This window comes from Parasteatoda tepidariorum, chromosome 8 (assembly GCF_043381705.1).
Source record: "Parasteatoda tepidariorum isolate YZ-2023 chromosome 8, CAS_Ptep_4.0, whole genome shotgun sequence".
NCBI lineage: Eukaryota > Metazoa > Arthropoda > Arachnida > Araneae > Theridiidae > Parasteatoda > Parasteatoda tepidariorum.
In genome coordinates this window covers 87327410-87340387 of record NC_092211.1, presented here as the reverse complement: position 1 = coordinate 87340387, position 12978 = coordinate 87327410, and the positions used below count along the sequence as shown (strand labels likewise).

General features: G+C 29.7%; 1 protein-coding gene across 1 annotated transcript; it reads left to right on the top strand.

The window, feature by feature from the left end:
* The first annotated feature begins 405 nt into the window (after window positions 1-405).
* Window positions 406-2217, top strand: LOC139426176 (uncharacterized). Its single transcript, XM_071183968.1, has one exon. It carries the CDS (start codon window positions 406-408, stop codon window positions 2215-2217), a length of 1812 nt encoding a protein of 603 aa, XP_071040069.1.
* The last annotated feature ends 10761 nt before the right edge of the window (window positions 2218-12978 follow it).

Sequence of the window (12978 nt, the reverse complement as noted above, 5' to 3'; positions counted from 1 at the left end):
TGCCCTTATCCTGTGGATGTTAAGACATTTTTCAAAAAGATATTTGTCGACGGATTTCAAATTGACAATTTGGAAAACCGAATCATTATCAGTCCGGGTTATTTGTTTTTAAAACTGTTCAAGAAAAATCTCTTTATTCATTTAAAGTTGAGAGACGATAGAGAAGAGCTCGAACGCATGTTTCAGCAAACATTTGAACAGTTGCGAAAGAAAAATCCACACATTGATCCCATTGCATGGAATTTTAAACAGATTGATAAAAAAGCACTCATGATTCAAAAGTCGATCGAGAGCGGTGATTTGTTGCACATTATTTCAAAGAAGACGGAATTTTGGAAGGAAACTAATTTCACAAATAAAATGGTTAACACGCCTAGCATTAGTCGAACGCAGCGGGAGGTGGGGATGAACGACGAGGTGTTTATCGAAAAAAAATCCACACCGTATCGAGATGCCAACTGTCAGTATTATCCCTACATTCCTTACCTCTCACACTTTACCAATTTACAAATTTCCAGTAAAGTGAAAACGGTCAAAGTATTGTCGTTCAACAACAGTTATATCGGTTTTTTGTGTTTGTTTGGCACATCCGAAACTAAGAATATAGGCAGAGTAATGATGTTAACGAAACATACTTTTGTTTCCACGAAAGATGATACGCGCGTCATTTACGCTCATTTAAAATTGGATCCCTTAGACCCTCTTGACAAAGTACAGCATTCAGCAACTACAGCAGAATATTTTGTCGTGGTGAACGCAGCTTGCATTCGCGTCAAGGAGGCTTGCTTTCGATCCATTGATTTGAAAAGACTCAAAGAAACGTTCATATATATAGAATGTTATAGAGATGGTCATTATTTATTCATCAATTACAAAGCTGGCCTGTTGTTTAAACGCTTAGAAGAGTTGCTGTGGGTCACGTCGAAAGACATTCATTACTGGATCGAGCAAGTGTACGGTTTCACCTCACTCGATCAAATCGTCAATCTCAAAGGTAACGATTTCATCGTGAGTTACAGCACCGATATCATTCGCCATTTCAAACATAATGCATTTCCGAAAAATATTTTGACGCTCAACTCTCTTAAAAATGCTGTGTTGTCCATAACATCGGAATACAGTTTGTATTTCAAAGAGACCATTTCGGCTTATACAAAAATGACGGACAAATATAAACACGTACTCAAACCCGTGGACGAGGTGTCCAACAAATTTGCCATGTATTTACCCAAGTTGAATTTAATGTATGCCAGTTTTAAAGGGTGTACGCAAGAAGACTGCATCGTCATGCGAAGCGATTTGAAGGTGTTTAATATATATCGTTTTTATACTGTTAAACTTAAATTCAATGGTTCGGCCACCAAGTATTTTCATCCCATGACAGGTAAACAAAATCCTTCAAGAGACACTTCTTTTTTGGGAACTGTGACGTGTGAAACTGGAAAAATTGTCATTGCGAGTCAAACAATGCATTTGCATCTGGTTCCTCTCAGTGATCGAGCTCTGGATATTTATTTTAAAAAACCTAATTTTACCATAATGAGTCACAAATTGACGGCAGGGTATCTTTTTATTTCGATTGAATCATTTCACAAGTGTAGTACGGGAGATAAATTGTGTACTCTGCACGGTCAAAAGGGAGTGTTGTTTTTACAGGACCGTTTACCCTATTCACAGACAATGTGTCCCGAAATTATAATCAATCCTTATTGTATTATCAGTAGACAAACATGTGGACAGATTGTCGAAGCCAAAGAGTCGGAGGGAAAAGATGTTGACATTACATTGAACAGTGACGGAAAGATTATCCGTGGCAGAGCGTTAGTAGCCCCTACTTTTTATTTTCCCATTTTGTATTTGAGCAACGAACACATTTACGTAGCTACAAATTGTACCAAGGACAAACTATTAGGTCAGCCAGTTCGCGGTCGTTCTCGACAGGGGGGTATGAGATCCGGAAATATGGAGTTGTTGAATGGATTTCGGGGTAATGGAATTGGTTCCTGTTTTGAAGAAATTATGCTAGAACATAGTGATAAAATTGTTAAAAATAATATATCTATCCCTCAGTCAGTCATTTTATGTAATGAAGATGCCAATTTCTTTAAATGCGACATCAAATATGAAACGGAGCCCATTTTATACGATACAAAACGATTGGAAGTATTACAACAGGATTGTATTTATAATCCACATGATGATTCTATTATACCATGATTTCGCAAAGATACGTTGCAGTTGCAAAAATCCATTAAAAAAACGTTTATAAAAAAACGTTTATAAAAAATAATATCTGTTAAAAATAATATCTAAAAAACAATCTTTGTAAAAAATAATATTTATTAAAAAATAATCTTTTATGCAAAAAATTATAAAAAACCTTATAATTTAACAAAATGTACGAAAATGTTTAAAAAATAAAACTTTTTCCACAACTAATTTAATGTGAAAATTGGAAAAAGTGTAAATTAATTTTGAAATGGGTCCCAAAAATGTAAAAGACTTTGGAAAAATGTTTTTTCCACCAAAATAATTTTAACTTTTAGATCATTTTCAAAAAATAATTTAAACTTTCAAGTTAAAATTATTTTTAATTACGATAAAAAAATTTCACTTTGCAAATTATTTTTCATTTTCAATGCATTTTGAGTGAATAAAAAGTGTTTGGATATTTTTTGACTTACAGATACTTTTGAGGATAGTGTCAATACCTAATAAAAACTTGACGGTAACCAAAAAATATAATTTACATTTTTTTGGTGTATTTCTTTAACAAAAATGAGAGAAACTAACAAATTGTTAAACTGAATTATGCAGCGTTTAGAAATTAGGTTTGGATACTTTTTGGGTAGCATACAAGCTCTGTTCGGATACTTTTTAATCGTAGTTAAAAAAAATGAAATAACTCTTATTTTTAATCCGTCTATACCTTAATGAAATGGAATTTTTTTAATAAAAGTTAAAAAGAAAGAAACTGTTTATGTTGACTATTTCAGTTTTGAAATATATTGTGATACTAGTGTATAAAGTTAGAGGAATAGTATTCTTTTGAGACACATAATTTAACAAAAATGATAAAAAAACATGTATAATTTCAGTTACTACCGTAAGAAAAAGAACCGTCCAAGTGCTCGCTTTTTTTTGGTTTATACAAGCTTTTTCGAAAATATGCATAATGTTTACTTAAAATAGAAAAAAAATAAATCGAATCATTTCAACAAATAGAGGTATAATACTTAAAAAATGAAAAAAGTCATTTTTAAAAGAAATTGTGTTTAGTAAAATAATCTTTTTTCGAAAAATCAGTGGTTTGTATTTTAATCTATGAGTGTATAATCCAAACACTTAGCAAAAGGTTAAAATTATTTTCTTTTACTGTTTAGTGTTTTTATATAATTTTTTTTTTTTTTTTTTTGTTAAATTTTTTTTTCAAACTGTCAAGCATTGAATATTTAGTGAATAGCATATTTTCTGATGTACTAAAGTCGTCATCAATACTTATTGGACAGATGCCGTGTAACACTAATAGATGCCGTAAATCGATGCAGCAAAATTTGCCCTATCAAAACACTTACTTCTTAGGTGAAAAGTATTCGTTAGGATCACACGAGTGTCACTTTTTAATGGAAGGAAAAGATCTACCTGATATGGTCTCACTCCTAAAAAAAAATTACCGAATCCTCTACTTGGATGATTTCGTCTGCAAGCGTTTAAAACTTAAAGATTCTTTCATGCACATTGTACCTGACACTGATAAACCAGCGGATGATTATACATTAAAAACAGCGACGAGACAAGACAAACCATTTAATTATTTATGGCATGCGATTGACAAAAAGTTTTCTACTGATGGCTTTGCCATGAAAAATACTAACCAACGCCTATTTTGGATGTCTCAAAATGTATATCTAGTCAAAAAGTTGTGGACTTTGGGCTGTCAATTTCCAGAAGATGGATATGCACATGTGATTATGACCACCACTGCCTCCATGGATATATATTTGGATTTGAACTTCTTACATTCTAATGAAAGTACTAACCTGTATGAAGTTGGATACTTACCTTACAAAGAATCTGATTTTTATAAGAATAAATTACTGCCTTATTCGAAATACTTTGTACCTTCTAAGTGTTGTTATATGTTAGTTGCTAATCAAACTTCCTTGTTTAAATGGTACAATAATATTTTTGATGTAAATGCTTTACATCTCTGTAATATTCAAAGTGTTATTCCTGATTTATTTAAAGTGCAGATGTTGCCAATGCCTCAAGAGATTGAAAAGGATTCTGAATTATGTCAAAATAGTCAATAGTGCATTTTGTGTTCTCCCTTCTAGTCAAAAAGAATATATATTGTGCCAAACACTTTCTATCAGAATGCTTTTTTCAACCCATCACTCTGTCTAGTCTATTATTTAATGCGGTGCTGTATGACATTTCAATTTATTTATACATTAAGTTTTAATTTATTTGTACATTTTGTTTCATCCTTGTTGGCGTCAATATAATGCATGGGAAAGATTATAATTTGTATGTATTTTTATTGATACAATTAATTTTTATTTGTACATTCTGTTTATTCTGTGTTTATTATTTTTTTTGTAATAGTAAGTGTTGATAATATTATTTTTTTGTAATAACTGGTGTGATATTTATTTCGAATAACAATAAATCATTTTAGAGTTCACAGCTGGTGTTGATATTTATTGTATTATTTCGAATAACAATAAATCATTTTACAGTTCACAGCTGGTGTTGATATTTATAGCATTATTTCGAATAACAATGAATCATTTTACATTTCGCAGCTGGTGTGTAAAACAGAAGGAACCTTTTCATTTTATACAAAAATCTACCTGCTTGTTATCAGATACAAAATGTATCCAAACATTCATATTAATCTATAAATACATTTATTTCATTCAGGAAATATTAAGTGACAAAAAATTTTGAAATTTGTTGAGAGACACAATACGGTTTATTATTGAGAGTAAGTAATATATCGGGATCTTTACACTTGCAAAAGTGTCGCTTCATATTTTGATAAAGAAATATCCCATCTTTACAAACATCGGGAGCCAGCTCAGAACAGTCTTTACCTCGATAAAATGAACCATGCGTACATACACAATCCCAAAAAGGGACGTTGAGGAATTGCGTGAGAACAACGATACCCCCTTTTTTCGTATCACAAGGAAGTTGAGGTTTTCCGTCTGCTTGACAGACATTGTGAATGCATTTGTAATTGGCATTGGTACAGAGAAAATCGCAAGAATCGATGCATTTCATTTTACGATTTGAACAATCGACTTTGACAAGGTGTTCAATGTCCATGTAGTCGTTATCTTTGGGAATTGTCCTTGGAAAAAATAAAAAAAGACACCCTAAAAGAAAATATAGAAATAAAGCTACATACATCTTGAATTATGCAAAGAGAATTGGATGAGTATGAACACCGTCCAAAGGTAAATATTGAACTCAAAATTCAAGCATGGAAAGATGCGTGGTTTTCATGTTCTCAAGTTCTCAATCAATACATGATGGTTAAAAACATTTCAGATTATTACATAATACTCCAGGAGTGGATCCCTCTCATTAATAGAGCCCACGGTAACCCAATTTCATGTTTAAACAAATACAATACTACATTTTACATGTTGAACAAGAAAAATAATGTAAAAGAAATATTTCTCGTTTTGATTGATTTGCAAGGCGATGAAACGTCTCAAATGTATATTATTTTTAATTGCTATTTGTTTTCCATGTTGCATAAATTGGTGTGTGATTTGTATTCCAAAAATAACGAAATGAATGTAGATTTAGACCGAGGGACAGTCAATTTAATAGCAGCTTGTAATATGCAAATACATCCCGCAGAACATTTTAAATTAAATATGGGTTGGTATTTACTTTTTCTCAGTGTGAATCATATGTTGGCTCACTTAGAATGTTTTGAAAAGTTGGATTCCCAATATTACGACGATCATTCTAAACTCAGAATGTCCTCTTTTTATAAAATGTTTATTTATGGACGTGTAAAGCATAAATTTAAAGCATCCAGTTAATGAGTTATTTAACACACATTGTTTTATATCGTTTTATTGTGTAAAACATAAAATTAATGCTGCTCATTAATGAATTATTTAACACAAAGTAAAGAGACATTTATTGTTTAATATTTTTTATTAGTATATAGTTGGAATTATGTGTCAAACATATCAAACATTATTATATATTTAAACATAATTAACGATATTAAATATCATAAAATATTAATTAGTTTGCAAGGTTTCAAGCATTAATAACTGAATATAAACATAATTTTATATGTCAATACATAAAATAATATTAAATATCATAAATATTAGTTAGCAAAGATTATTTATCAAATATTAATAACACAATATAAACATCGTTTTATACATAACATAAAATAATATTAAATATCATAAATATTAGTTAGCAAAGGTTATTTATCAAATATTAATAACACAATATAAACATCGTTTTATACATAACATAAAATAATATTAAATATCATATAATATTATTAATTACCAGGATTATTTATCAAACATTTGAAAATCATGAAAAATTTTTTTTAAAGTTTTGCAGTCTAAGAATCATGAAAAAAAATTTAAAGTTTTGCAGTCTAAGAATCATGAAAAAATAAAATTTAAAGTTTTGCAGTTTAAGAATCATGAAAAAATAAAATTTAAAGTTTTGCAGTTTAAGAATCATGAAAAAAAAATTTAAAGTTTTGCAGTTTAAGAATCATGAAAAAATAAAATTTAAAGTTTTGCAGTTTAAGAATCATGAAAAAAAAAAATTTAAAGTTTTGCAGTTTAAGAATCATGAACAAAATTTTTTAAAGTTTTGCAACCAAACATTTAAGAATCACGAAAAAATTTTTTTTTAAAGTCTTGCAACCAAACATTTAAGAATCACGAAAAAAAATTTAAACTCAAACAATTGTTGTTGAACAATTGATTGCCCAGTCAATAGCCTCTGAATACACAGGATAGTGTTCTTTTAAATCCAACAAATTTTGCTTGATTTGGGGATCAAAATGCATCATGCAAAATACATTTACACGTTTTCCAGGAAATTGCACTTCTCTCAGTTTGAACAAATCACAATTTTTATACTTTAAACAAGCATTGTTCAGTAATCTCAATACGACATGGCATCGATAATGAACTTTATGCTCAAAGTTTAACCCCTTGCAAAAATTCCATTCTTTAGTATTTGTCCCTCTACAACAATTCCAAATAATGCAGCTAAAATTGTTGTCTTTCTGGCAGCAAACGTAGCACTCTCCTTTAATTGGTTTGTATTTTTCCTGTAAACTCAACACCCATTCGATATCTTGTAAGGTCGACGTAATTTCTTTATCTTCAATTGTTTCAGTATTTTCTTCTTCTGGGATAACATTTAATCCTTTGATTTTCAGAAGTGTATTTTTCTTCTCCTCTTTATATTTTTCCAATATATTCATAACTGAACCTTTGTTTTTTATCAGTCGAAACACATTGATTTTGAAACCTCGGAACTTGTAATTTCTCCTTGCAATTAATTCATTCCAAAAATGAACATGTTCGTTGCAATGAGGACATTCTAGATCGGTATAGATTACATTCCATATTCTCCAACAGCGCGTATGTACTTTAAAATCGGGGCAGCACTTCCAGGGGGCGTTATCTAATTCCTGGCTACTTTTGCAGCAAAGAAAACATTCTTCCGGAATGGGAAAATATGCTTTTTTAAGGGTTTTAGTTTTTATTCTATATCTCGGAAGAGGTGCCGATGCAACGCTAGCGAGAGAGTCTTTATTTACGGGATTTAAATTCAGTACCCAGTCGATGTACTCAGCTAACTTGGGATTTTCTTCTTTTTCAACCAACAACCTTTTCCTAGAATCAGAATCGTGATGCAGCATTTGAAATATATTTACACGTTTTCCAGGATACAGTTCTTCCCTCAGTTTGAAAAGGGTCGCATTGTATTTTTTGTTGCAAGGGGCTTCATACATATTATTCAAAAAATTCCATAAAATGTAACATGCGTAGTGAGCCTTGGGAACATGTAGAGGAGTAAAAGTGTGACAGCAATTCCAGAGAACCATACTTGTCTTATTGTCTCTCTCACAGCACAAAAAGCACTCTCCTTCGGTAGGTTGATAAATCACCTCCAACTGCAATACCCGCTTGATATCGCGAAAGAGTGTTGCATTTAAGTGACAGGTAACATTAGAATCTTCTCTCGACTGATTATAATAATACAGTAAATTCTCCAGTTTTAATCTATTTGGATCGTATCTAAATAGTCTGTAAGCATTTATTTTGATTCCTGGGAAAAGATTATTTCGAGCTAGAATCACTGTAAACGCTTCCTCATCGTTTTGACTGCAATAAGCACATAGCTTGTAACAAAACATGAGATTCCAAACATTGTGACAGTAACTATGAATGTTGATATTGGGACAGCACTCCCAGGGAGCTCTGCTATTTTGATCGTTTCTATCACAGCAAATAAAGCATTCTCCAGGTACAGGCTTGTAATAAGAATGGTAAGTATTCATAATCAAAATATCAAACTCAAAATATCAAACAATCTAAATTAATCTATTTAGAAATGTTAGTTAGTTCCGTTCGATGGGCTTATGGTAGATAGTAAAATTCAAAACAATGAATGATTCTTTGTCAGGAAATTTTCTTTCAATATGAACGGGACAAATATTTAATTCTTTATGTTTAATTGTTTATGCTTAACTCCTCAATTCCATGGCAAACCTCGTGTGTTTCAAACAGTGTGATAAACAATAAAGATAATGAGCAATTGATATCAAAAGATAACATACGTGATAACATACGTGAAACGTAGATGTAAATAGCAAGGATCACTTACTCGAAGGTTGAGAAGAGAATGGCGAGTTACTGTTCAAAATTCAATTTATAATAGTATGATGTTTAATCATGTGAACAACAACAGCGCCCTCAAAATGATTAGTGCTACTCACTAGATGGTTATTTAAATTCCTCTTATTGCAACACCTACTAAAAGCAAAGTGATTGTTGTGAATTTAGATATTAAATATCAAATGAGAGAATGTTTTTTACATTTCATTGTTTCATAATTTTTATGCATTAAAATTAAATAATATTAGATACATCAAATATTAGTTACCAATGATTATTAATCAAATATAAATTACTGAATATTATATTCACCAAGCATAAGTAACTAAATATAAACTTTAATAGATTATTTGAGAGACTAGAAAAAAAAATGAAAAGTCAAATAAACGATGAACATTAAACAATTTATTTTACTAAACATTTCACCGTCTCATTCAAAAAAGTTATTTTAATAAACAAATGAAGAAAATATTAAACAATTCATTTTACTAAACGTTTCAACGTGTCATTCAAAAAAGTTATTTTAATAAACAAATGAAGAAAATATTAAACAATTCATTTTACTAAACATTTTAATGTGTCATTCAAACATGTTATTTTAATAAACAAATGAAGAAAACACTAAACATGTCATTTTGCTAAACATTTCAACGTGTCATTCAAACATGTTATTTTAATAAACAAATGAAGAAAACACTAAACAGGTCATTTTGCTAAACATTTCAACGTGTCCTTCAAATTATTGAATAAAAAACAACCAATTATATTAAAATAATTTTCTACAATAAAAATTTGCAATTCCAAATTAGTATAAAAACATTTTATAAGCAAAAATAATAAAAATATTGTAAAAATATGTATTATTCAGTGCAACAGTTTTTTATTATAAATTTCAATCTTACTGCTAATATATTTTCTTAAAATTAATATATATTTATATTTTTATATGTTCTTTGAGAATTTATTTTAATTGAAAATCTTCCCTATCTAGACTTAATAAGTGAGAATACAACTGTAACTTTTTCTATGAATACGGTTTCATAATGCATTTTTCTAAAAATATGTCTTTTTTAAAAAAAAACTCTTTTTAAACATTTGTTGTAAATTCTTCAATTTAATTCCTTTTTATATTAAAGTTAGTGAACTGTGTGTTTTTTAAAAAAAAACCCTTTATAAAAATTATTAGAAATGTAAATTCCTTTCTTTAGATTTAAATTAGTTGATTGTGTTTTTTAAAAAAAATTGATGAGACAGGTAATTATTGCCCTTCAGAAGTGTTGAAAAGCAGTTGTCTGTAGAATATTGTTAAATTAACTAGCACAATTCAGGGATATTTTCTAAATGTCATCAGTCAGTCCAATTAGAACCACTAAATCTACTAGATTTTAAAAAAGTTGTCCATCACCTGCATCTCAGAAGATTAATTGACAAGATTCTGCATCAAGATTGCCAGTGTTCAGTCATTTATTTAAAACCAAACACTGACAGTCTTAACAAAGAATGCGTGCCATCAGAAAGTATCTTGTAATGGAAGGAAATCCCTTTATATACTCAATAGGTTGACAACAGCACCCCTATACTATCTTGCATTTTAATAAATCAATTGCACTACCTATTCTCTTGTATTTACCTATTATCTTGTATTGAAACTTCCTTTATTATTTTTTTGAGGTATTTGGTAATTTGTAATTCCATTTGTTCAACACAGAATAATTGGTATTTGATGCAACTTTTTGCGTATTATCAAAAATTTACATGAAATGTTTTGCGTGAAAGTTAGGTATTGATAATCAATAAACCTTTTTTTGATGACTATTAGTTATTTATAGTAAATATTACATTAATCAATAAAACTTTTTTTTGATGATTATTTGTTATTTATAGTAAATATTTTTTAAGTCTTATAAACAAATATTTGGGAATCATGAAGAAAAAAATTTAACGTTAATCAATATAACTTTTGGATCACTATTAGTTATTTATAATAATTTTTTAAACTTCCTAAACAAGTCATGTCTAAAAGCTTTAGTGAACTTTTAAATAGTATTAAAGAAAATCCATATTATTTACCCACCCAATGCGCTTTCCATTATGATAATTTTTGCCTAATTCTAACTACCAACCACGACAATAAACGATACCATTGCTTGTACGATAAACATTCCGCCAAATGGGTGTCTTACAATGCCAGTTACTCTTGCGATATTCCAGAATATTTTTACGATTTAATTGTCTTAAATAAACGACTTGGAAACGATTTCGTCTTACCATTCATGACGCATATTCGAGAACCCTTGGGATATACCATCGGGCTCTTTGAAATGTCCGCAGGTTTGTATAGTGCTAAAATAATTAAACCCGAATTTTTACTTGAAACGTTTTTAACCTTTATTGTCCTTTGGTGTGAAGTGTGCAATTTGTATGGGGGAAATACTCCCGACATCAATAGACTCAAATTTATATATGCAGAAAGTCATCCGGTGTTGGTAGATGTAGGGAAAAAAAATAATATAGAACGAGAAAAAATCAAAAATTACAACAGGTTTAATGAGAAAAAATGGAATACATTTTTAGACAAAAGAACTACTAAAGACATTTTGCATTATTGTAAGGTTTGTCATCCTGAATTTTTTAAAAAAAAATCATCTGTTAATTGCGTATTATCGGAAAAATATGCATTTGAGGATAATACACACACTTTAATCTGCGACAGTCGAAAAAAGAGTATTAGAGAAATATTAACACATTTTAAAGATCACATACCAAAATTGTCCAAAAACATTCAACGTTTTTTAGGAGCTGATACTCTTTCTGAACCTTCTTCTATTCCACCAAACGTGAGTCTCGGGTACGCGTGAAATGACGCCAGGAATATCATAATACAATTCTTTTTTACAGGGCGGTCGATGAAAACGAGTCTTCTCCAGAATAATATCTAGAAAATGCATGCACCTTTTTAGGCTTTCGGTATTAGTCAAGGGAAATATATCCATAATGTATTGCAAAGCAGATCGCCTTTGCTGATAAAAAGTGCAAAGTCGATTATGAGGCAGATATGAAATGCAAAGGAGGTATTTTTGTATTAATTCCATACAATCTTGAAATAATCCTCCAAGCGTTTCTTTCTCTTGCTGTGACACACTATTCATCTCTTCACCGATGGCAAACACAATATCCAGAACAGTTTCAATTTGTATTTCAATATAAGGATGGGGGAGTGATACCGGCTCTGAAGGCTGTTTTAAATGATCTTTTAACGACTTCAATATTTTTATTAAACGCATAGTATCATTTAATATACTTGTAGCCATAATGAATAGCTGCAACGAGTAAATACTTTTTGTAGAAATTTTTAAGATTGTAGATCAGAGCTCTCAAGAGTAGACTTGTAAGATTGTAGATCAGAGCTCTCAAGAGTGGACTTTTAAAATTGTAGATCAGAGCTCTCAAGAGTGGAAAATTCCAAATATATGTGTCACAAATGAAAAAAAGGTTTTTTTCATTTGGTAAAATTAATGTTTTTTTAGGGGTTAATAGATGGCGTGTGCAACTTATTTGGACGTCATCGCAGATTTCAATTGTGTTCAAGTTATGATTTAAGAATAATAGTAAACAGTGCATATGTTTCGTCATTACATGTGTCACTATGGTGGTCGGTGCTTCTTTTCTTTTAGTTTTCATTAAGAGACATTTTTAATGTATTAAAATAATAATAATTTAAGCGTATTTTGATATATTTTTTATTATTAACGTATGATTATTGGCTTTATAGTAATTTCAATTTGAATATGAAAATACAAGTTTTTTATTTAACGTATGTAACTAATTTATTTTGCGTTAAGAAATTTAACTGCTTATTTTTAATTAGTTTTTTTATCATACAAATTTTATTTATTTATTGCATTTTTTTAACTTCTTTTATTAATATTTCTACTATTATAAGGAGTAATAACTTAATATAGTTATCTTACTAAACTTGGATTTCATTAGTAGAAATCTTTAATGTATTAGTATAATAATAATTTAAAATATATTTATATTCTTTTTCAACCACTGTATA